This window comes from Staurois parvus, unplaced genomic scaffold (genome assembly GCF_062004578.1).
Source record: "Staurois parvus isolate SC_StPar_1 unplaced genomic scaffold, SC_StPar_1.0 ptg000458l, whole genome shotgun sequence".
In the NCBI taxonomy this organism is placed as follows: domain Eukaryota; kingdom Metazoa; phylum Chordata; class Amphibia; order Anura; family Ranidae; genus Staurois; species Staurois parvus.
The window spans coordinates 1,648,902-1,671,549 of record NW_028318254.1 but is presented as its reverse complement, the minus strand read 5'-3'; the positions used below and the strand labels follow the sequence as shown (position 1 = coordinate 1,671,549).

Genomic DNA, 22,648 nt, shown 5'->3' with positions numbered 1-22,648 from the left:
AGAGGATGGGGATCGGAAGGAGGAGGGAGGAGGAGGATGGGAGATAAGTATGGCACTGTGTAGGGTGTATGAAGAGTGGGCACTGTGTAAGGTATAGAGGATGGGGATGGGAAGGAGAAGGATGGGAGATATCTCTGGCACTGTGTAGGGGGTATGAAGAATGGGCACTGTGTAATATATAGAGGATGGGGATGGGAAGGAGGAGGATGGGAGATACGTATGGCACTGTGTAGGGTGTATGAAGAGTGGGCACTGTGTAAAGTATAGCTGATGGGAAGGAGGAGGGAGGAGGAGGATGGGAGATAGGTATGGCACTGTGTAGGGTGTGTGAAGAGTGGGCACTGTGTAAGGTATAGAGGATGGGGATGGGGAGGAGGATTGGAGATATCTCTGGCACTGTGTAGGATGTATGAAGAGTGGGCACTGTGTAATGTATAGAGGATGGGGATGGGAAGGAGGAGGATGGGAGATAAGTATGGCACTGTGTAGGGTGTATGAAGAGTGGGCACTATTTAAGGTATGGAGGATGGGGATGGGAAGAATGAGGAGGGAGGGGGAGGATGGGAGATAAGTATGGCACTGTGTAGGGTGTATGAAGAGTGGGCACTATGTAAGGTATAGAGGATGAGGATGGGAAGGAGGAGGGAGGAGGAAGAGGATGGGAGATACGTATGGCACTGTGTAGGGTGTTTGAAGAGTGGGCACTATGTAAGGTATAGAGGATGAGGATGGGAAGGAGGAGGGAGGAGGAGGAGGATGGGAGATAAGTATGGCACTGTGTAGGGTGTTTGAAGAGTGAGCACTGTGTAAGGTATAGAGGATGGGGATGGGAATTAGGAGGGAGGAGGAGGATGGGAGATAAGTATGGCACTGTGTAGGGTGTATGAAGAGTGGGCACTATGTAAGGTATAGAGGATGAGGATGGGAAGGAGGAGGGAGGAGGAGGAGGAGGAGGAAGAGGATGGGAGATAAGTATGGCACTGTGTAGGATGTATGAAGAGTGGGCACTGTGTAAGGTATAGAGGATGGGAAGGAGGAGGGAGGAGGAGGAGGAGATGTGATGGAGGGAGGATGGAAGGAGGAGAGAGGGAGGGAGGCAGCCGATCGCAGACTGTATCACGCACAGTCCTCTCTCCTCTATACACAGTGCCAGGCTGTGTGCCCTGTGCTGGTGCCAGGCTATGGACATGTAGCAGAAGGGGGGCAGCCAGTCAGTCAGTGTCTGCACTCTCTGTGCTCTCACCATGGGGGTCGCCCCCTGCTGGAGGTGGCTACTTGCCCTGGGTCTCAGGCTGTTGTTTCTTGTGCCCGCAGGAGTGCCAGTCCGCAGCGGGGATGCTGGATTTTCCAAAGCCATGGACAACGTCACGGTGCGGCAAGGAGAGAGCGCCATCCTCAGGTAGGAGCCTGCTATTACCTGTGTGGTCGGGGGGTGTGTGCTGTGATCGGGGCTCATGTACGGGCTGAGGTCCTCAGGTGGGAGCCTCCTATCACCTGTCTGCTCGGGGGGTGGGGCTGTGATGATCTTACAGATCGGTTGCTGTGCAGACTGATGGAGAGATTGGAGTACGATGTGTATTGTATGATATGTGTATCCCCCAGGAGAATTCCCTGCAGATCATTGGTAGCACTACATGTCCCAGCATGCATTGTCATTGCTATCGAGGTGGGGGGAGAGTAGGGTCTCTGACTTCTAATTTTTATCATTGGAGTGATCTTCTACTTCTATACACTTCTACAGAGATCCTACCAGCAGGGGGCACACTGCGAGCAATACCAGCCCTAACAGCAGGGGGCGCACTGTGAGAAATACCAGCCCTAACAGCAGGGGGCGCACTGTGAGCAATACCAGTCCTAACAGCAGGGGGCGCACTGTGAGCAATATGAGCTCTAACAGCAGGGGGCGCACTGTGAGCAATATGAGCTCTAACAGCAGGGGGTGCACTGCGAGCAATACCAGCTCTAACAGCAGGGGGCGCACTGCCAGAAATACCAACTCTAACAACAGGGGGCGCACTGCCAGCAATACCAGCTCTAACCGCAGGGGGCGCACTGCCAGAAATACCAACTCTAACAGCAGGGGGCGCACTGCCAGCAATACCAGCTCTAACCGCAGGGGGCGCACTGCCAGCAATACCAGCTCTAACAGCAGGGGGCGCACTGCCAGCAATACCAGCTCTAACAGCAGGGGGCGCACTGCCAGCAATACCAGCCTAACAGCAGGGGGCGCACTGCCAGCAATACCAGCTCTAACCGCAGGCTGCACACTGCCAGCAATACCAGCTCTAACAGCAGGGGGCGCACTGCCAGCAATACCAGCCCTAACAGCAGGGGGCACACTGCCAGCAATACCAGCTTACAGGTGGCGCACTGCCAGCAATACCAACCCTAACAGCAGGGGGCACACTAAAGGCAAGGCCTGTGCCATCGCCAGAGGAAGCACTGCGAGCAATACTAGCTCTAACAGCAGGGGGCGCACACAGCATTACCATCTTCATCTGCAGGGGGCACACTAAGGGCAATGCTTGTGCCATCACCAGGAGTGCACTGTGAATAATACCCACTCTAACAGCAGGGGGCGCACTGTGAGTAATACCAGCTCTAACAGCAGGGAGGCGCACACAGCATTGCCATCTTCATCAGCAGGGGGCACACTAATGCCAGTGCCATCTCCAGTGGGCATGTTGTGAGCAATACCAGCTCTGTTAGCAGGAGGCACACTCAGCATTGACATCTACATCAACAGGGGGCACAGCAAGGCAATACCAGTGCCATCTCCAAGGGTCCAACTGTGAACAATACCAGCAGTAGGAGGCACACTCAGCACTGCCACCAGAAGGGGGCACACTAAGGGCAATGCCAGTGCCATTGCCAGGGTGCCCACTGCCGCCAATGCCAGCTGTATCAGCAGACGGTGCACTCAGCAATGCCAACTCTATCAACAGGAGGCCCACTAAGGGCAATGCCAGCTCTAACAGCAGGGGGCACACACAGAATTGTCATCTTCATCATCAGGGGGCACACTAAGGGCAATGCCAGTGCCATCAACAGGGGGTACACTGTGAGCACTACCAGCTCTAACAGCAGGGGGAGCACACAGCATTGCCATCTTCATCAGCAGGGGGCACAGTAAGGGAAATGCCAGTGCATCTCCAGGGAGCTCACCGTGAACAATACCAGCTCTGTTAGCAGTGGGCACAATCAACATTGCCATCTACATCAACAGGGGGTACACTGAGGGCAATGCCAGCGCCATCTCCAGTGGGCACACAGTGAACAAAACCAGCTCTGTCAGCGGGGGGGGGGGGGGGGGGGGGCACTGTGAGCAATACCAGCTCCATCAGCAGGGGGAACATTGTGAGCAATACCAGCTCCATCAGCAGAGGGTACACTGTGAGCAATACCAGCTCCATCAGCAGGGGGCACACTGTGAGCAATACCAGCTCCATCAGCAGGGGGCACACTGTGAGCAATACCAGCTCCATCAGCAGAGGGTACACTGTGAGCAATACCAGCTCCATCAGCAGGGGGCACACTGTGAGCAATACCAGCTCCATCAGCAGGGGGGCATACTAAGAGCAATGCCAAGTCCACCAGCAGGAAGCCCACTGATGGCAATGCCAGCTGCTTCGGAGGGGGTGCAATGATTAAAATGCCAGCTCTATCAGCAGGGGGATCACTGAGAGCAATGCTAGCTATATCACTAAGGAGTGTATTGGGCATACTGCCAGCTCCACCTGCAAGGAGCACACTCAGAACAATGCCAACTTCATCAGCATGAGGCACACTCAAAACAATGCCAACTTCATCATTACGGGGCACACACAGAACAATGCCAACTTCGATATTACGGGGCACACACAGAACAATGCCAACTTCGATATTACGGGGCACACTCAGAACAATGCCAGTTCGAGCAGCAGGGGGCGCAATTAGAGCAATGCCAGTTCCATTAGCAGGGGGTGTACAGAGAGCCATGCCAACTCCAAAAGGGAGCAATATCAGTTTTAGCAGCAGGTGGCTCATTGAGAAAAATGACTGCTCCACCAGCCGTTGGCCTGCTGATGAAAATGGCAGCTCCATAAGCAGGGGGCACACTAAAATCAGTACTTCAGTAGGGAGTGCATTGAGAGCACTGCCAGCTTGAAGTACAAGGGGCACACACAGAGCAATGCCAACTGCATCAATGAAGGGGCGCACTCACGGCAATGCCAACTCCATTAGCAAAGGGCACACCGAGAACAATGCCAGCTTTAGCAGCAGGGGGCCTACTCCCAGCAATGCCCATTCCTTCAGCAGGAGAGCACAAAGAGCAATTTCAAGTTCACCAGCAGGGGGCACACTGAACACACTGCCTTTCACACCATTAGGGAGTGCACTGAAAGCAATACCCAGCTCGATGTACAAGGGACACACACACAGCAATGCCCACTGCATCAGTGCATGTGTGTGGGGGAACTCAGAGCAATGCCAACTCCATTAACAAGGGGCTCACTGACAGCAATGCCCAATTTAACAAGAGGGGCGCTCTAAGAACAATGCCAGCTCCGTTTGTAGAGGGTGCACTGAGAGCAATACAACATCCATCAACAGAGGGCACATTAAGAGCAATGCAGATCCCTCAGGAGGAGCACGAAGAGCAATTCCAGGTTCATCACAGGTGGCGCATTAACAGCAATGCCAGACACATCAGTCCGATAAAGGCTCCTTTAAGTTCAGTAATGCATGGAAGTCCAGCAGGAATGGTGTCACATCTGGTACAAATGCAGGACACTGAAAAATGGTTGCCAAGTGTTGTATCATATAATGTTAATTATAGATATCAGGTGCAGCGCTATACCTAAGTGCACTAAATCAATATAAATATAAAGTGCAAACTAACTATTCAAAGTGCTCTAAATATTACCACAAAGTATTATACTTATGTGCAAAAATTGTGCATTAACAGAATGCTGTGCAACCCGTGTATTAAACCTGAGGGGTCGTGACAAGGAGGTGAGGGGCCATCACGGCTAAAGTGTGGATTTACACAGTGTGGACACGTAACACATGCATGAAGATTGAAAAGTTTTGTTGCATTTGGACACTTTTTTACTTTAAAAACAACTTATTTGGATTTATTATTATGTATAACCAATGATTGTAGTGATTTGGTTGTCACTAATTGCACTTTATTTATATTTTTTAATACACGGGTTGCACAGCATTCTGTTAATGCACAATTTTGCACATAAGTATAATACTTTGTGGTAATATTTAGAGCACTTTGAATAGTTAGTTTGCACTTTATATTTATATTGATTTAGTGCACTTAGGTATAGCGCTGCACCTGATATCTATATGTATTCACTCATGTTGGTAAGGAGTATTGTGTCAGCAGCTTGGTGAATAGGGCCCCATTTCTAGCGCAGGAAGTTCTTACGTTCATATAATGTTAATTGTCTTCTCCCCTATTGTGATCTCCTCTCCTACCTTTCCAATTCTCTCCTTCCCCTGTAACCCCCCACTGTCCTCTACGTTAGCCTCTCCTCCCATCTGCCCTCCTTTCCACTCCTCTACTTTTCCCTACTCCCCTTCTCTCCCATTCACCCCCTGTACTCCTCTCCTTTGCTGTCCTCTCCTCCCACCCTTTCCTCTTCCCTTCCCTCCTTCCATCCCCTTCTCTCCTTCCTCACCAGTCTCTTCAGCTTCTTCCTATTCTCTCCTCTCTTCCTCCTCCTTTCCTATACTCTTCTCTCCTCTTCCTGTTCCCTTTTTTTCCCCGATCCCCTTCTCTCTCTTTCTGTCCTCTCCCCCTCCATTACTCCTCTCAGTCCTCTCTCTTCTTTGCCTCTCCTCTTTTCCTTTCCTCTCTTCTGTTCCCCTCTCTCCTCTAATCTTCGCTCCCATCTTCTCTTGTCCACTTATCTCCTTTCCTCCTCTACCTTTTCCATTTTTCCATTTCTCCTCCTCTCTTTTCCTTGCCCACCCTCACTTCACCTTTCTCTCTTTTACTTTGCTCCTCCTTCAGACTTTTCCACTCCTCCCACTTTCTCTCACTTTTGTTTTCAATCATCTTGTTCCCTTCCTTCCTTTCTTTTTCTCACTTTCTCTGTCTCTCCCCTTTTTCTCTTCCCATCTTCTACTCTCTTGTCCTCTCCTCTCTTCCTCTCCTCTCCTGTTCACTCTTCTCTTCCTGTATTCTCTTGATTTCTCCTCTCTTTTTCTACTCTCCTGTCCTCTCCTCTCTTCCTCTGCTCTTCTGTCCTCTCCTCTCTTTCTTTACTTTCCTGCCTTCTCCTCTCTCCCTCTACTTTCCTGCTCTCGCCTCTGGTCCTCTCTTTCCTTCCTCTACTCTCCTGTCCTCTCCTCTCTTCATCTACTCTCCTGTCCTCTCCTCTCTTCCTCTACTCTCCTGTCATTTCCTCTCTTCCTCTACTCTCCTGTCATTTCCTCTCTTCATCTACTCTCCTGTCCTCTCCTCTCTTCCTCTACTCTCCTGTCATTTCCTCTCTTCTTCTACTCTCCTGCCCTCTCCTTTCATCCTCTACTCTCCTGCCCTCTCCTTTCATCCTCTACTCTCCTGTCCTCTCCTTTCTTCCTCTACTCTCCTGTGCACTCCTCTCTTCCTCTACTCTCCTGTCATTTCTTTCCTTCCTCTACCCTATTGTCCCCACTTCCATTCCTCTACTCTCTGGTCATTTCCCCTTTCTCTCTACTCTCCTGTTCTTTCCTCTCTTCTTCTACTCCCCTACCCTCTCCTCTCTTTCTCTACTCTCCTGTAACCATCTTCCTTCCTCTACACTTCTGTCCTTTCCTCTCTTCCTTTACACTCCAATCCTTTCCTCTCTTCCTTTATGCTTCTGTCTCCACCTCCCTTCTTTTACTTTCTTGGCATCTCCTGACCTCTCCTCTCTTCCTCTACTCTCCTGTCCCCTCCTCTCTTCCTCTACTCTCCTGTCCTCTCTTCCTCTACTCTCCTGTCCACTCCTCTCTTCCTCTACTCTCCTGTCCACTCCTCTCTTCCTCTACTCTCCTGTCCCTCCTCTCTTCCTCTACTCTCCTGTCCTCTCTTCCTCTACTCTCCTGTCCACTCCTCTCTTCCTCTACTCTTCTGTCCACTCCTCTCTTCCTCTACACTCCTGTCCCCTCCTTGCTTGCTCTGCTCTCCTGTCATTTCCCCTCTTTCTCTTCTCTCCTGTACTTTCCTCTGTTCCTCTATTCTCTTCCTCTACTCTCCTGTCCTCTCTTCCTCTACTCTTCTGTCCACTCCTCTCTTCCTCTACACTCCTGTCCCCTCCTTGCTTGCTCTGCTCTCCTGTCATTTCCCCTCTTTCTCTTCTCTCCTGTACTTTCCTCTGTTCCTCTATTCTCTTCCTCTACTCTCCTGTCCTTTTAGGATATCTCTACCCAGGGGTCACAGTGGTCTACAGAGCATTGCATTAGAACAGTCAATGATATGAACACCAGTTTCTCCTCCCGGGATCGGTTGGTCCTGCAGATCATTAGATCATTGCACAGTGATAGGATAGGAAGGGACTGGACCCCTCCATGCCAACAATATGTCCTCCCCAGATTTAAAGTGCTTTGTAGAGCATTGCACATGATCCCTCAATACCACTCGTCTCTTCTTCCCAGGGTCAGGAAGTAGTGCAGAGTATTGCACAGCCTGGCAGTTGTTAGCTGTCTCAGCTGTGTTATATGATTAGAGAGATGTAGAGGCAATAGATTATAAAGATGTTGCTCATTATAATATTCATCCACAAAGAAACAAGGCCTTTCTTCGTGCAGCGTTTTAATAACTTGGCTGCCATAAGCCATGCTTCTTCTAGCGCTGTGTGATTATCAGACATTATGAAGTTTATAGAAGGCCTGTCACTTCTCGTCATGCTGAATAGCGCTATTCTCTGGAAGCGTGTGATTGTGTATCTCCACAGCGGACACTTACTAAAACCTCCCATTGATGAAATGCCTGAGAGCAGATTAAATGGCCCCTTATTGTGGAAATAAGGCAAATAGAGGAAGGGACAGTTTATGAAATGTCACACCATCTTTTCCTTATACTTCACAAAGCTGGAAGTTAAATTAGGGACTCTGCATCCCAAATATTGTAGAGGAACCTATTTTTCATTATAAAGTCCTTAATAAAGACCGCTTCAAACATCAATATCTTTAGACCTAGAAAGACACACATTCCGTAGAATAGCCATTATATACTGTTGGACACTTCATTAAATTGATGTTTGAACTGGTGAAAACCATTAGTTGCTTCATACTGATTTCATGATTTGCATTTGGATCCCAAATTGTAAAGTAAATGAGAACCGAACCCCTAAATTCCCATATAATAGTAAACATTTTCATTTTCAAAAGTTGCTTTCTGTATTTTAAATTTGCAGTTTTCATTAAAATAATTTCTGGTGGTCCTGCCACAAAGGTCCTTGTTCAGGCACTTATAAGGTGACAGAGTTTTGTCTCTGTCTTCCAATTGTGCTTCTGTATTGTCATCTTGTTACACGGGCTTCCAATGGAGACTAGAAGTGGCTGCTTTAATCTACATTACACTTGGCCAGTATTGTCACCATCATGGAACCCACTGTGAGAAATGCTATGCAGCCTTCACTGAAGAGGAAGAGTTTGCAGGAGATCAGCAGTATGGGGAACAGAATGAAAACAAGGTAACAAGTATTTAAAAAATAGGCAACTAAATCTGATACACAGGGCTTTGGGAAACTAAACATCTTCCAGTTTAGGCTTACCTTTACTTTAAAATGTGAGCGCACCGTTATTGCAGTCTGCACCTTTATTGGTGGCTTGGGGCTAATATGATCATGGATTGTGGTATGATGTGGCTTGACCTATGGATACTGTTATTATATATTGTGGTATATTGGAGATTAGTCTATGGATAATATTATGATTTTTGTGGTATGCTGTAGATTGGCCTGTGGATATATCATGTGCTGTGGTATGCTGTGGATTGGCTTATAGATAATATTATCATGTATTGTGGCATGGTCTGTATTGGCCTATAAATAAATGATCACATGTTGGGGTACGCTGGGGATTGGTCTATGACTAACCAAATCATGTATTGTGGAAAGTTGGGCATTGGAGTATGGATAATAAATTCATGTATTGTGGTATTTTGTGGATCTTGTGCTGTGTTTGGGATTGGCCTATAAATAAATGATCACATGTTGGGGTACGCTGGGGATTGGTCTATGACTAACCTAATCATGTATTGTGGAAAGTTGGGCACTGGAATATGGATAATAAATTCATGTATTGTGGTATTTTGTGGATTTTGCTGTGCTGTGTTTGGGATTGGCCTATAAATAAATGATCACATGTTGGGGTACGCTGGGGATTGGTCTATGACTAATCTAATCATGTATTGTGGAAAGTTGGGCACTGGAATATGGATAATAAATTCATGTATTGTGGTATTTTGTGGATTTTGCTGTGCTGTGTTTGGGATTGGTCTATAAATAAATTATCACGTATTGTGATATGCTGGGGATTGGTCTATGACTAATATAATCATGTGTTGTGGAAAGTAAGGGATTGTCTTATGGATAATGCCATGTATTGTGGTATATTCTGGTTTGGCTTATTGATAATATTATCATATATTGTGGTATATTGTGGATCGACCTATGGATGATAATATCGTGTATTGTGGTATGCTGTGGATGTTCCTATGGATAATATTATGATTTATTGTGGTATGCTGTGGATTGGCCAATGGATAACATTATCAAGTATTGTAGTATACTGGGGATTGGCCTATAACTAATATACAGTACTTTGAAAAAGTATTCATACCCCTTGAAATTTTCCACATTTTGTCATGTTACAACCAAAAATGTAAATGTATTTTATTGGGATTTAAGTGATAGACCAACACAAAGTGGCACATAATTGTGAAGTGGAAGGAAAATGATAAATTGTTTTCAAAATGTTCTACAAATAAATATCTGAAAAGTGTGGCGTGCATTTGTATTCATCCCTCTTTACTCTGATACTCCTAACTAATATCTAGTGGACCCAACTGCCTTCAGAAGTCACCTAATTAGTAAACAGAGTCCACCTGTGTGTAATTTAACCACTTGCTCTCCTGAGGATTTACCCCCCTTCCTGACCAGGCCATTTTTTGTGTTACGTCACTGCGTTATTTTAACTGATAAGTGTGCGGTCATGCAACGCTGCACCCAAATTAAATTTATGTAATTTATGTATTTTTTTTCCCACAAATTGGTCTTTCTTTTGGTGGTATTTGATCGCCTGTGCGGTTTTAAATTTTTTTGCGCTATAAAAAAAAGACCGACAATTTTGAGAAAAAAACTATATTTTTGACTTTTTGCTATTAAACATGTCCTGTAAAAAAATGTAAAACTCTAATTTCATCATAAATTTAAAAAATGTATTCTGCTACATGTCTTTGCTAAAAGAATTATCAATATATGTAAATTAATTGGTTTACGTGAAAGTTATAGCGTTTACAAATGGCGGAATATAATCTGGGATTTTTTTAGTGTTTTTAATAGTAATGGCGGCAATCGCTTATAGTGGGTCTGCAGGACTGCGGCGGGCATTCTGACACTGGGGGGAACTGACTTGGTGTCACTGGCATCCAAAAAATAAAGCACTGACACTGTACTAATGACTCTGGGCAGGAAGGGGTTAACATGAGGGGTGATCAAAGGGTTAGCTGTGTTCTGTGTGCTGTTTACTTGGTGCTGTGCCTGTGTGCTTCACTGTAAGCACACTGCTTTGCATGCATCCAAAGCAGTGTGCACGAGCTGACAGGAAGAACTGTTTTGTTTACAAACAGTTCTCCTCCCTGTAGGAGAGGCTCGGCAAACACTGGGCGCCAGCAAGTGATCGACAGCCGTGGCCGCGAATGGTGGTGCGGGTCGGGCGTGCGCGCACTTCACGCACGTCCACTACCCAGAAATGCAAAATCACACACACATATATATATCTATACAGTATATATATATATATATATGTATACAGTATATATATATATATGTGTATATATATATACAGTGGGGATCGAAAGTTTGGGCACCCCAGCTAAAAAGTTGTATTAATGTGCATAAAGAAGCCAAGGAAAGATGGAAAAATCTCCAAAAGGCATCAAATTACAGATTAGACATTCTTATAATATGTCAACAAAAGTTAGATTTTATTTCCATCATTTACACTTTCAAAATAACAGAAAACAAAAAAAGGGCGTCTGCAAAAGTTTGGGCACCCTGCAGAATTTATAGCATGCACTGCCCCCTTTGCCAAGCTGAGACCTGCCAGTGTCATGGATTGTTCTCAATCATCGTCTGGGAAGACCAGGTGATGTCAATCTCAAAGGTTTTAAATGCCCAGACTCATCTGACCTTGCCCCAACAATCAGCACCATGGGTTCTTCTAAACAGTTGTCTAGAAAACTAAAACTGAAAATAGTTGACGCTCACAAAGCTGGAGAAGGCTATAAGAAGATAGCAAAGCGTTTTCAGATGTCAATATCCTCTGTTTGGAATGTAATTAAGAAATGGCAGTCATCAGGAACAGTGGAAGTTAAAGCAAGATGTGGAAGACCAAGAAAAATATCAGACAGAACAGCTCGCAGGATTGTGAGAAAAACAATTCAAAACCCACGTTTGACTGCACGATCCCTCCAGAAAGATCTGGCAGACACTGGAGTTGTGGTACACTATTCCACTATGAAGAGATACTTGTACAAATATGGTCTTCATGGAAGAGTCATCAGAAGAAAACCTCTTCTACGTCCTCACCACAAAAATCATCGTTTGAACTTTGCAAATGAACATATAGACAAGCCTGATGCATTTTGGAAACAAGTTCTGTGGGCCGATGAGGTTAAAATTGAACTTTTTGGCCGGAATGAGCAAAGGTACGTTTGGAGAAGAAGGGGCACAGAATTTAATGAAAAGAACCTCTGTCCAACTGTTAAGCATGGGGTTGGATCAATCATGCTTTGGGGTTGTGTTGCAGCCAGTGGCACAGGGAACATCTCACGAGTAGAAGGAAAAATGGATTCAATAAAATTTCAGCAAATTTTGGATGTTAACTTGATACCATCTGTGAAAAAGCTGAAGTTAAAGAGAGGATGGCTTCTACAAATGGATAATGATCCTAAACACACCTCGAAATCCACGGGGGATTACATCAAGAGGCGTAAACTGAAGGTTTTGCCATGGCCTTCACAATCTCCTGACCTCAACATAATTGAAAATCTATTGATAGACCTTAAAAGAGCAGTGTGTGACAGACAGCCCAGAAATCTCAAAGAACTGGAAGACTTTTGTAAGGAAGAATGGGCAAAGATACCTCAAACAAGAATTGAAAGACTCTTGGCTGGCTACAAAAAGCGTTTACAAGCTGTGATACTTGCCAAAGGGGGCAGTACAAGATATTAACTCTGCAGGGTGCCCAAACTTTTGCAGACGCCATTTTTTTGTTTTCTGTTATTTTGAAAGTGTAAATGGAGATAAAATCTATTTTTTGTTGACATATTATAAGAATGTCTAATCTGTAATTTGATGCCTTTTGGAGATTTTTCCATCTTTCCTTGGCTTCTTTATGCACATTAATACAACTTTTTAGCTGGGGTGCCCAAACTTTCGAATCCCACTGTATATGTGTGTGTGTGATTTTGTGCACCCATGTTGCCCTATAGCAGTATATCTGCTATAGGGTGGTCGAGAAGCGGTTAATCTCTGTATAAATACAGATGTTCTGTGAAGCCCTCAGAGGTTTGTTAGAGAACATGTGAAAAACAGCATCATGAAGGCCAAGGAATACACCAGACAGGTTAGGAATAAAGTTGTGGAGAAGTTTAAAGCAGGGTTAGGTTATAAAAAAATATCCCAAGCTTTGAACATCTTACAGAGCTCTGTTCAATCCATCATCCAAAAATGGAAAGGGTATACCACAACTGCAAACCTACCAAGACATCTAAGCCACCTAAGCTGACAGGCCGGGCAAGGAAAGCATTAATCAGAGAAGCAACCAAGAGGCCCATGGTAACTCTGGAGGAGCTGCACAGGTCAGGTGGGAGAATCTGTCCACAGGACAACTATTAGTCGTGCACTCCACAAATCTGGCCTTTATGGAAGAGTGGCAAGAAAAAAGCCATTGTTGAAAGAAAGCCATAAGAAGTCCCATTTGTAGTTTGTGAGAAGCCATGTGGGGGACACAGCAAACATGTGGAAGAAGGTGCTTTGGTCAGATGAGAGCAAAATTTAACTTTTTGGCGTAAAAGCAAAACTCTATGTTTGGCGGAAAACTAACACTGCACACACCATCCCCACCGTGAAACATGGTGGTCGCAGCATCATGTTGTGGGGATGCTTTTCTTCAGCAGGGACAGGAAAGCTAGTAAGAGTTGATGGGAAGATGGATGTAGCCAAATACAGGGCAATCATAGAAGAAAATCTGTTAGAGTCTGCAAAAGACTTGAGACTGGGGCGGAGGTTCACCTTCCAGCAGGACAATGACCCTAAACATACAGCCAGAGCTACAATAGAATGGTTTAGATCAAAGCATATTCATGTGTTAGAAAGGCCCAGTCAAAGTCCAGACCTAAATCCAATTGAGAATCTGTGGCCAGACTTGAAAATTGCTGTTCACAGACGTTCCCCAACCAATCTGACAGATATTGAGCTATTTTGCAAAGAAAAATGGGCAGAAATTTCACTCTAGATGTGCAAAGCTGGTAGAGACATCCCCAAAAAGATTTGCAGCTGTAATTGCAGCGAAAGGTGGTTCTACAAAGTATTGACACTGGGGGGGGGGGGGGGGGGGTGTGGCTGAGTACAAATGCACGCCACACTTTTCAGTTATTTATTTGCATAAAATTTTGAAAACCATTTATCATTTTCCTTCCACTTCACAATTATATGCCACTTTGTGTTGGTCCATCACATAAAAACACAAATACTGTATATTTAGGTTTTTAGTTGTAACATGACAAAATGTGGAACATTTCAAGGGGTATGAATACTTTTTCAAGGCAGTGTAATTATGTGTTGTATAAAGATCGGGGAGTGGCCTATGGATAATGTCATGTATTGTAGTAAGTTGTGAATCGGCCTACAGATAATATTTATTGTGGCATGTTGTAGATCAGCCTATGAATAATAGTATGTATTGTGGTATGTAGGGGATTGGGCTATCGGTAATATTGTTATGTTTATGGTATGTTGTATATTGGTCTATAAATAATATTGTTATATTTGTGGTATGTTGTGGATTGGCCTATGGATAAGATCATATATTGTGGTATGTTGTGGATTGGCCTATGGATAAGATCATATATTGTGGTATGTTGTGGATTGGCCTATGGATAATATTACCATATATTGTGGTATGTTGTGGATTGGCCTATGGATAATATCATATATTGTGGTATGTTGTGGATTGGCCTATGGATAATATCATATATTGTGGTATGTTGTGGATTGGCCTATGGATAATATCATATATTGTGGTATGTTGTGGATTGGCCTATGGATAAGATCATATATTGTGGTATGTTGTGGATTGGCCTATGGATAAGATCATATATTGTGGTATGTTGTGGATTGGCCTATGGATAAGATCATATATTGTGGTATGTTGTGGATTGGCCTATGGATAAGATCATATATTGTGGTATGTTGTGGATTGGCCTATGGATAAGATCATATATTGTGGTATGTTGTGGATTGGCCTATGGATAATATTACCATATATTGTGGTATGTTGTGGATTGGCCTATGGATAAGATCATATATTGTGGTATGGTGTGGATCGGTCTATAGAGAATACTGGTATGTATTGTGGTATGTTGTATTCTGGTTTATGGATTATATTATCATATGTTGTGTATTGGCCTATGGAGAATACTATCATGTATTGTGGCATGCTGGGGAACAGCCTATGGATAATAGTATGTATTGTGGTATGTAGGGGATTGGGCTATTGATAATAATAATATTATGTTTATGGTATGTTGTATATTGGTTTATAAATAATATTGTTATGTTTGTGGTTTGTTGTGGATTGGCCTATGGATAATGTTACCATATATTGTGGTATGTTGTGGATCGGTCTATAGAGAATACTGTTATGTATTGTGGTATGTTGTATATTGGTCTTTGGATAATATTATCATGTATTGTGGTATGTTGTATATTGGTTTATGGATTATATTATCATATGTTGTGGATCGACCTATAGAGAATACTATCATGTATTGTGGCATGCTGGGGAACAGCCTATGGATAATAGTATATATTGTGGTATGTAGGGGATTGGGCTGTGGGTAATATTATTATGTTTATGGTATATTGTATATTGGTCTATAAATAATATTGTTATGTTTGTGGTATGTTGTGGATTGGCCTATGGATAATATTACCATATATTGTGGTATGGTGTGGATTGGCCTATGGATAAGATCATATATTGTGGTATGGTGTGGATCGGTCTATAGAGAATACTGGTATGTATTGTGGTATGTTGTATTCTGGTTTATGGATTATATTATCATATGTTGTGGATCGACCTATAGAGAATACTATCATGTATTGTGGCATGCTGGGGAACGGCCTATGGATAATAGTATGTATTGTGGTATGTAGGGGATTGGGCTGTGGGTAATATTATTATGGTTATGATATATTGGTCTATAAAATAATATTGTTATGTTTGTAGTATGTTGTGGATTGGCCTATGGATAATATCATATGTTGTGGTATGGTGTGGATTGGTCTATAGAGAATATTGTAATGTATTTTTGTATGATGTATATTGGTCTATGATAATATTATCAAGTATTTTGGTATGTTGTGGATCGCCCTATGGAGAATACTATCATGTATTGTGGCATACTGGGTAACAGCCTAACGATGATAGTATGTATTGTGGTATGTAGGGGATTGGGCTATTGATAATATTATTATGTATGGATAGATTATTATCTATGGATAGATTATATTCTATGGATAGAATTATCATGTATTGTGGTATATTGTGGATTAGCCTATGGAAAATACTATTATGTATTGTGGCATGTCGTATATGTTCATGGATAATAATGTCATGTACTGTTGTATGCTGTGGAATGGCCTATGGATAATATTGATATGTATTGTAGTATGCTGGGGATTGGCCAATGGATAGTATTATCATGTATTGTGGTTTATAGTGGATTGGCCTATGGATAATATTTTCATACTGTATATTGTAGTATGTTGTGGATTGGTCTATTGATAATATCATCATGTATTGTGGTATATTGTGTTAAATTTTGATAAAATTGGTTGTATTGTGTAAGTTTGCGGTCCATTGTTTGTTATCAGACAATATTTGGAAGGTGAAGTAGCACCGGATCATGATGTGTATAGCTGATGTAAAAGGTTTTGTATTGTGTCATGTTGTGTTGGAGTCTTGTAGCCCCCCAGATGTGACCGGCACTTTGATGCTGAATGATTGTGTTTTTCATGTACAATTGGCATTTCCTCCAGATGGGTTTAATCACTGGTGTTTAACCTACAAAATGCCTTCATGCCATGTGAGTGAGGCTGACGCGGGGGCTCCCGTATTAATTGGCCTGTTTCTCTGGGGACTTCCTGCCTGTCTAAGCAATCACCTGTCTACGCAGTGTCAGCGCAGAAAAACAAAGGTGATTTTTTTTCCGCCTTTCTCTTAAATCTAACACTTTCCAAAAGCAGATAAATGCAATTACTCTGTTTCCCTGCAGGCAAGGCGGCAGAGAGATTAATGTCGCTATTTTGGCAGCAGTATAAAAAGAACTGGGTCACAGAAACAATGAGAAATTGTAGAAAAAAGATGATAAACCTTAATGTTTGGAACGGGGAGCCGCTTGCTGGATATTTAGTACAATACAAATGAAATAGATCCATCCCATTAAAATGCTGTGCTTAGTTGAAGTAATGCTGCGGGGGGAGTCATCATGATTCCTGTAGTTATGTCATGTTGTATGCTGCTGAGTAGACACATAATGCACAATGCTCCTTATCAGCACAGGTAACAGTTCCTGTCAGTAGAAATTGCACTGGGAAGGTAAGAAAGAAGCCTTCTGGCTATTTTGGAAGATTTAGGCAGAATTATACTGATGTTAGTGTGAAATGTGGTCTTTTACAATCTGCATAATTCTTTGGATTAATGGAAATACGGTGCAGACTCCAGCCTAAAGGCTGCAAGATACAGGGGCAGCATGTTGTGTTTCCTCATGAGAATTCTTCTCTTGTTTATGTCCCATATTTTAAGAATAATATTTCCCTCTTCACAGCTTGGTGTCGTATTGGAAATAAGACTCCAAGTTAATGTGTCAGTAAGAAAACACTATGTGGTATGAGATTAATGTGTCAGTAAGAAGACGTTGTATGCTTTGGAATTAATGTGTCAGAAAGCAGATGTTGTATGACTTGGAATTAATGTGTCATTAAGAATACGTTGCATTACTTGGGATTAATGCACCAGTAAGAAGACATTGTATGATTTAGGATTAATGTGTCAGTAAGAAGATGTATGATTTTGGATTAAAGTGCCAGTAAGAAGACTGTGTATGATTTCGGATTGATGTGTCAGTAAGAAGACTGTGTATGATTTGGGATGGATGTGTCAGTAAAAAGACGTATGATTTGGGATTAATGTGTCAGTAAGAAGACGATGTGTGAGTTGGGATTAATGTGTCAGTAAGAAGGCATTGTATAATTGGGAAATATAGTGTCAGTAAGAGGACATGTGATTTGGGATTAATGTGTCAGTAAAAAGACATATGATTTGGGCTTAATGTGTCAGTAAGCAGACGGTGTATGATTTGGGATTAATGTGTCAGTAAGACGATGTTTTATAATTTGGGATTAATGTTTCAATGAGAAGACAGATCATGGCTTGGGACTAATATATCAATAAACAGTGTATGACTATGTATTAATGTGTTAGTAGGAAGACATTGTGTGGTTTTGGATTAAAGTGTCAATGAGAAGACATTGTAAGACCTGGGACTAATATATCAATAAACAGTGTGTGACTTGGTATTAGAGTGTCAGTAAGCAGACATTTTATGATATGGGATTAATGTATCAGTGAAAAGATGTATGACTTGGTTTTTGTGTCCATGAACAGTGTATGATTTTGGATTAATGTGTCAATGAGAAAACATTGTTTGGCTCTGGACTGATATGTCAATAAACAGTGTAGGACTTGGTAATAATAAGTCAGTAAGAAGACGTTGTATGTTATGAGAATAATGTATCAGTGAAAGAATATTGTAAGACTTTGTATTTGTGTGTCAGTGAACAGTGTATGACTTAGGGTTAATGTGTCAGTAAGAAGACATTGTATGACACGGGCCTAATATGTCAAACAGTGTGTGACTCAGTATTAATGTGTCAGTAAGAAGATATTGTATGATTTTAAAATTAATGTGTCAGTGAGAAGACATACTGTAGTATGGCTTGGGACTAATATGTCAATAAACAGTGTATGACTCAGTTTTAATGTGTCAGTAAGAAGACACTGTGTGATATTGGTTTAATGTGTCAATAAAAAGACATTGTATGGCTTGGGACTAATATGTCAATAAACAGTGTATGGCTCAGTATTAATGTGTCAGTAAGAAGATATTGTATGATTTTGAAATTAATGTGTCAATGAGAAGACATACTGTAGTACAGCTTGGGACTAATATGTCAATAAACATTGTATGAGTCGATATTAATGTGTCAGTAAGAAGACACTGCTGTGTGATTTTGGATTTATGTGTCAATGAGAAGACATTGTAAGACCTTGGACTAATATGTCAATAAACAGTGTGTGACTCATAATAATGTGTCAGTAAGAAGACATTGTATGATATGAGATTAATGTGTCAGTGAAAATACGTATGACTTGGTTTTTGTGTCAATGAACAGTGTATGATTTTGGATTAATGTATCAATGAGAATACAATGTTTGGCTTGGGACTGATATGTCAATAAACAATGTATGACTTGGTATTAATAAGTCAGTAAGAAGACGTTGTATGTTATGAGAATAATGTTTCAGTGAATGGATATTGTAAGACTTTGTATTTGTGTGTCAGTGAACAGTGTATGACTCAGGGTTAATGTGTCAGTAAGAAGACATTATAAGACACGGGCCTAATATGTCAATAAACAGTGTGTGACTCGGTATTAATGTGTCAGTAGGAAGATATTGTATGATTTTGAAATCAATGTGTCAGTGAGACGAAATACTGTAGTATGGCTTGGGACTAATATGGCAATAAACAGTGTATGACTCGGTATTAATGTGTCAGTAAAAAGACACTATGATATTGGTTTAATGTGTCAATGAAAAGACACTGTATGGCATGGGACTAATATGTCAATAAACAGTGTATGGCTCGGTATTAATGTGTCAGTAAGAATACTTAGGGGTTATTTACTAAAACTGCATGGTACAGAATCATGTGCAGCTCTGAATAGATAGTAACCATTCAGGTTCCAGGTTTTTTGTCAAAGCTTAATTGAACAAACTGAAGTTAGAAGCTGATTGGCTGCCATGCACAGCTGTGCCAGATTCTGAGTTCATCAGTTTTAGTAAATCACCCCCATTGCCTGATATGAGCTTAATGTGTCAGTAAGAATTCATTGTATGATTTGGGATTAATGTGTCAGGAAGAAAACATTGTAAGACTTGGCACTAATGTGTCAATAAACACTGTATGACTTGGGATTAATGTGTCAGGAATAAGACGTTGTATAATATGAGAATAATGTATCAGTGAAAAGATGTTGTAAGACTTTGTATTTATGTGTCAGTGAACAGTGTATGACTCAGGGATAATGTGTCAGTAAGAAGACATTGTATGATTTGGTATTGATGTGTCAGTTATCAATGTGTGACTCAGAATGAATGTGTTAGTAAACAGATGGTGTGAAACTTGGGATTGATGTGTCAGTAATCAGTGTATGACTCTGGAGCAATGTGTCAGTAAACAGGCATTATTTGACTTTAGATTAATGTGTCAATAATTTGACTGTACTTTAGCACAAGCTCCAGTCTATATGCTGCAAGAAACAGGGGCAGAAGGTTACATTTTCTCATAATAATTCTTTACATCCTGTTTGTTTCCCTTATATAGGAACAATGTTTACCTCTTCACAGATTGGAGAGGTAGGTAAATTAGTGGAAAGTAAACTTTAGAATAATGTGTAAATTAGAAGGGTGTGCAACATGAGATTAATGTGCCATTAAGTAGTAGATGCTGTATGACTCGGGATTCATGCGTCGGTAAGGAGGTGTCTTATGACTCAGGATTGATGTGCCAGTAAGGAGCCGTTATATGGCTCAGGATTGATGTGTCAGTAAGGAGCCGTTATATGGCTCAGGATTGATGTGTCAGTAAGGAGCCGTTATATGACTCAGGATTTATGTGTCAGTAAGGAGATGTTGTATTGTGTTAGTAGAGAGGCGTTGTATGATCCAGATTGATTTGTTAGTAAGGAGGCATTATATGATTCACAATTGATGTGTTAGTAAAGAGGTGTGGCGTGACTTAGTATTAATGTGTTAGTATGGAGGCAATGTATAACTCAGGACTGATGTGTCAGTAAGGAGCCATTGTTTGACTCTAGGTTGAAGTGTCAGTAAGGTGGTGTTGTATAACTCAGAATTAATATGTTAATAAAAAGGCATTGTAGAACACCTGGAATGATGGGTCAGTAGGGAGGTATTATATACCTCAGTACTGATGTGTTAGTATGGAGGCAATGAATAACTCAGGACTGATGTGTAAGTAAGGAGCCACTGTTTGACTGTAGTTTGAGGTGTCAGTAAGGTGGTGTTATATAACTCAGAATTGATGTGTTAGTATGGAGGCAATGAATAACTCAGGACTGATGTGTAAGTAAGGAGCCACTGTTTGACTCTAGGTTGAGGTGTCAGTAAGGTGGTGCTGAATAACTCAGAATTGTTGTGTTAGTAAGAAGGCATTGTAGAACACCTGAAATGATGGGACAGTAGGGAAGTATTATATAACTCAGTATTGATGTGTAAGTAAGGAGGCGTTGTATGATTCTAGATTAATGTGTCAGTAAAGAGGCGTGCATGACTCGGGATTGATGTGTCAGTAAGTAGGCGTCGTATGACTCTAGATTAAAGTGTCACTAAGAAGACTTTTATAATGCTGAGTAGTAGATTGTATACTATATGGATTGTGTGGATTGTGTACTGACTGTGGGAGGTTTGGTTCTATACATGGCATTTATTCCTAAGGGATCTCATATTTTGGACTGAATGGCCCCTCTGGTGTGAGCAACATGTGACTGATTTCATAGTCTGCACATTCATTCTCTGTATTTTCTAAACTATTGAGTGAAAGGGGCCCACTGCCCTCCATCTCTGCACACTTCCATGAGAGACACACAAATTTCCTAACAGGGATGAAACTGTTTTCACATAGTACGCTCATTACATTATTATTATACAAGATTTATACAGAGCCAACAGTTTACGCAGTGTTTTCAAAAACAAAGGGCGACAATACAATTAAATGCAGAAGAGTTAAGAGGGCCCTGCAATCTATTGGCCATACACAAGAGATGCTTGCTGAAAATGTTTCACCTTTGGATTATTTGTTCAATTTGTGGTTTGTGGGGTCAAATTGCTGTTTGTTTTTTGAGTGTAGTGGCAGAAAATTTGAAGCAGCAGGATGGAATTTTTTTGGAATGAATTCAATTCTAACTGTGAATGTAGTTTTTGTTTGGGAAAAATATATAAATTGTAATGTAGCAGTTTTGGTGATGTCCTTACTGATACAAGTGTTGTGCTGTAATGTCTATGCGGGTAGCATTAGGTTGGAATATCCAATATATTCATACTGTTTTTGTGACCATGAAAGGTGTTAGTGCCTTATATATAAGATATTGTCACCACCCGTGTATCCAGTATTTCAGCACTATTTTTAGTGGAGTCCGAGAATGCTCTGAACACGGTACCATATTATCAATACCTTCCTCCACCTGGAGAGAGAACTATTGACTTTGTGTATGATTGTGTACGCGGCACAGCAAGGAAAGTCACCTTAATCCGATTTGCCATTAAACCTTCCCGACAAAAGTTTGTCTTTAATCCTTATGCCGCCAAAACAACTGAAACAAGCCCTTTATTCTGTGTTTTACTAGACATAGTATACTACTGTGACCAGGGCTGTTTACAGAGCAGATAGGACTACTTCAATACCAGATTACATCATACGCTTCATATATACTGAATTAGAAGGGTTTTATAGGCCTAATCATCTCCACCTTCACACATTTTTCCATTCTCCAAATGTCATTCACATGGGTGAAGCTCCTCTGTCTGACACCTATATGATGCTAAGCCTTGTCAGGTCAGCTTAGGACATGTCCTAGATAACACAAAAGGATGGTGTGAGGGACTATGAGTAGAATTTTAACAGTGATAACCTGAATCTGCTCATTGTTACTAACTCCTGTAACCCCTGAAATCCCAAAAATGTTGACATCTATGCCTTGTAAAAGCCACCACACTGCCCAGGAAATAGTATCCATGCCATCAGTGAAATCTGCATCACATAATTCCCTACTCAGTGCTTGCGTCCCCAGAGAGAGGACTTCAACTTCTG

The 22,648-nt window shown here is 42.1% G+C and overlaps 1 protein-coding gene across 1 annotated transcript in view; it reads left to right on the top strand.

Annotated features, from left to right (window-relative positions):
• LOC149452860 (opioid-binding protein/cell adhesion molecule homolog) overlaps window positions 1-22,648 on the top strand; it is a 472,779-nt gene that overhangs the window by 250,774 nt on the left and 199,357 nt on the right. Inside the window, exon 2 of the mRNA XM_089688893.1 lies at window positions 1,315-1,399. Coding sequence (XP_089545019.1) covers window positions 1,315-1,399 — 85 coding nt within the window. The remainder of the gene's footprint in view (window positions 1-1,314; window positions 1,400-22,648) is intronic.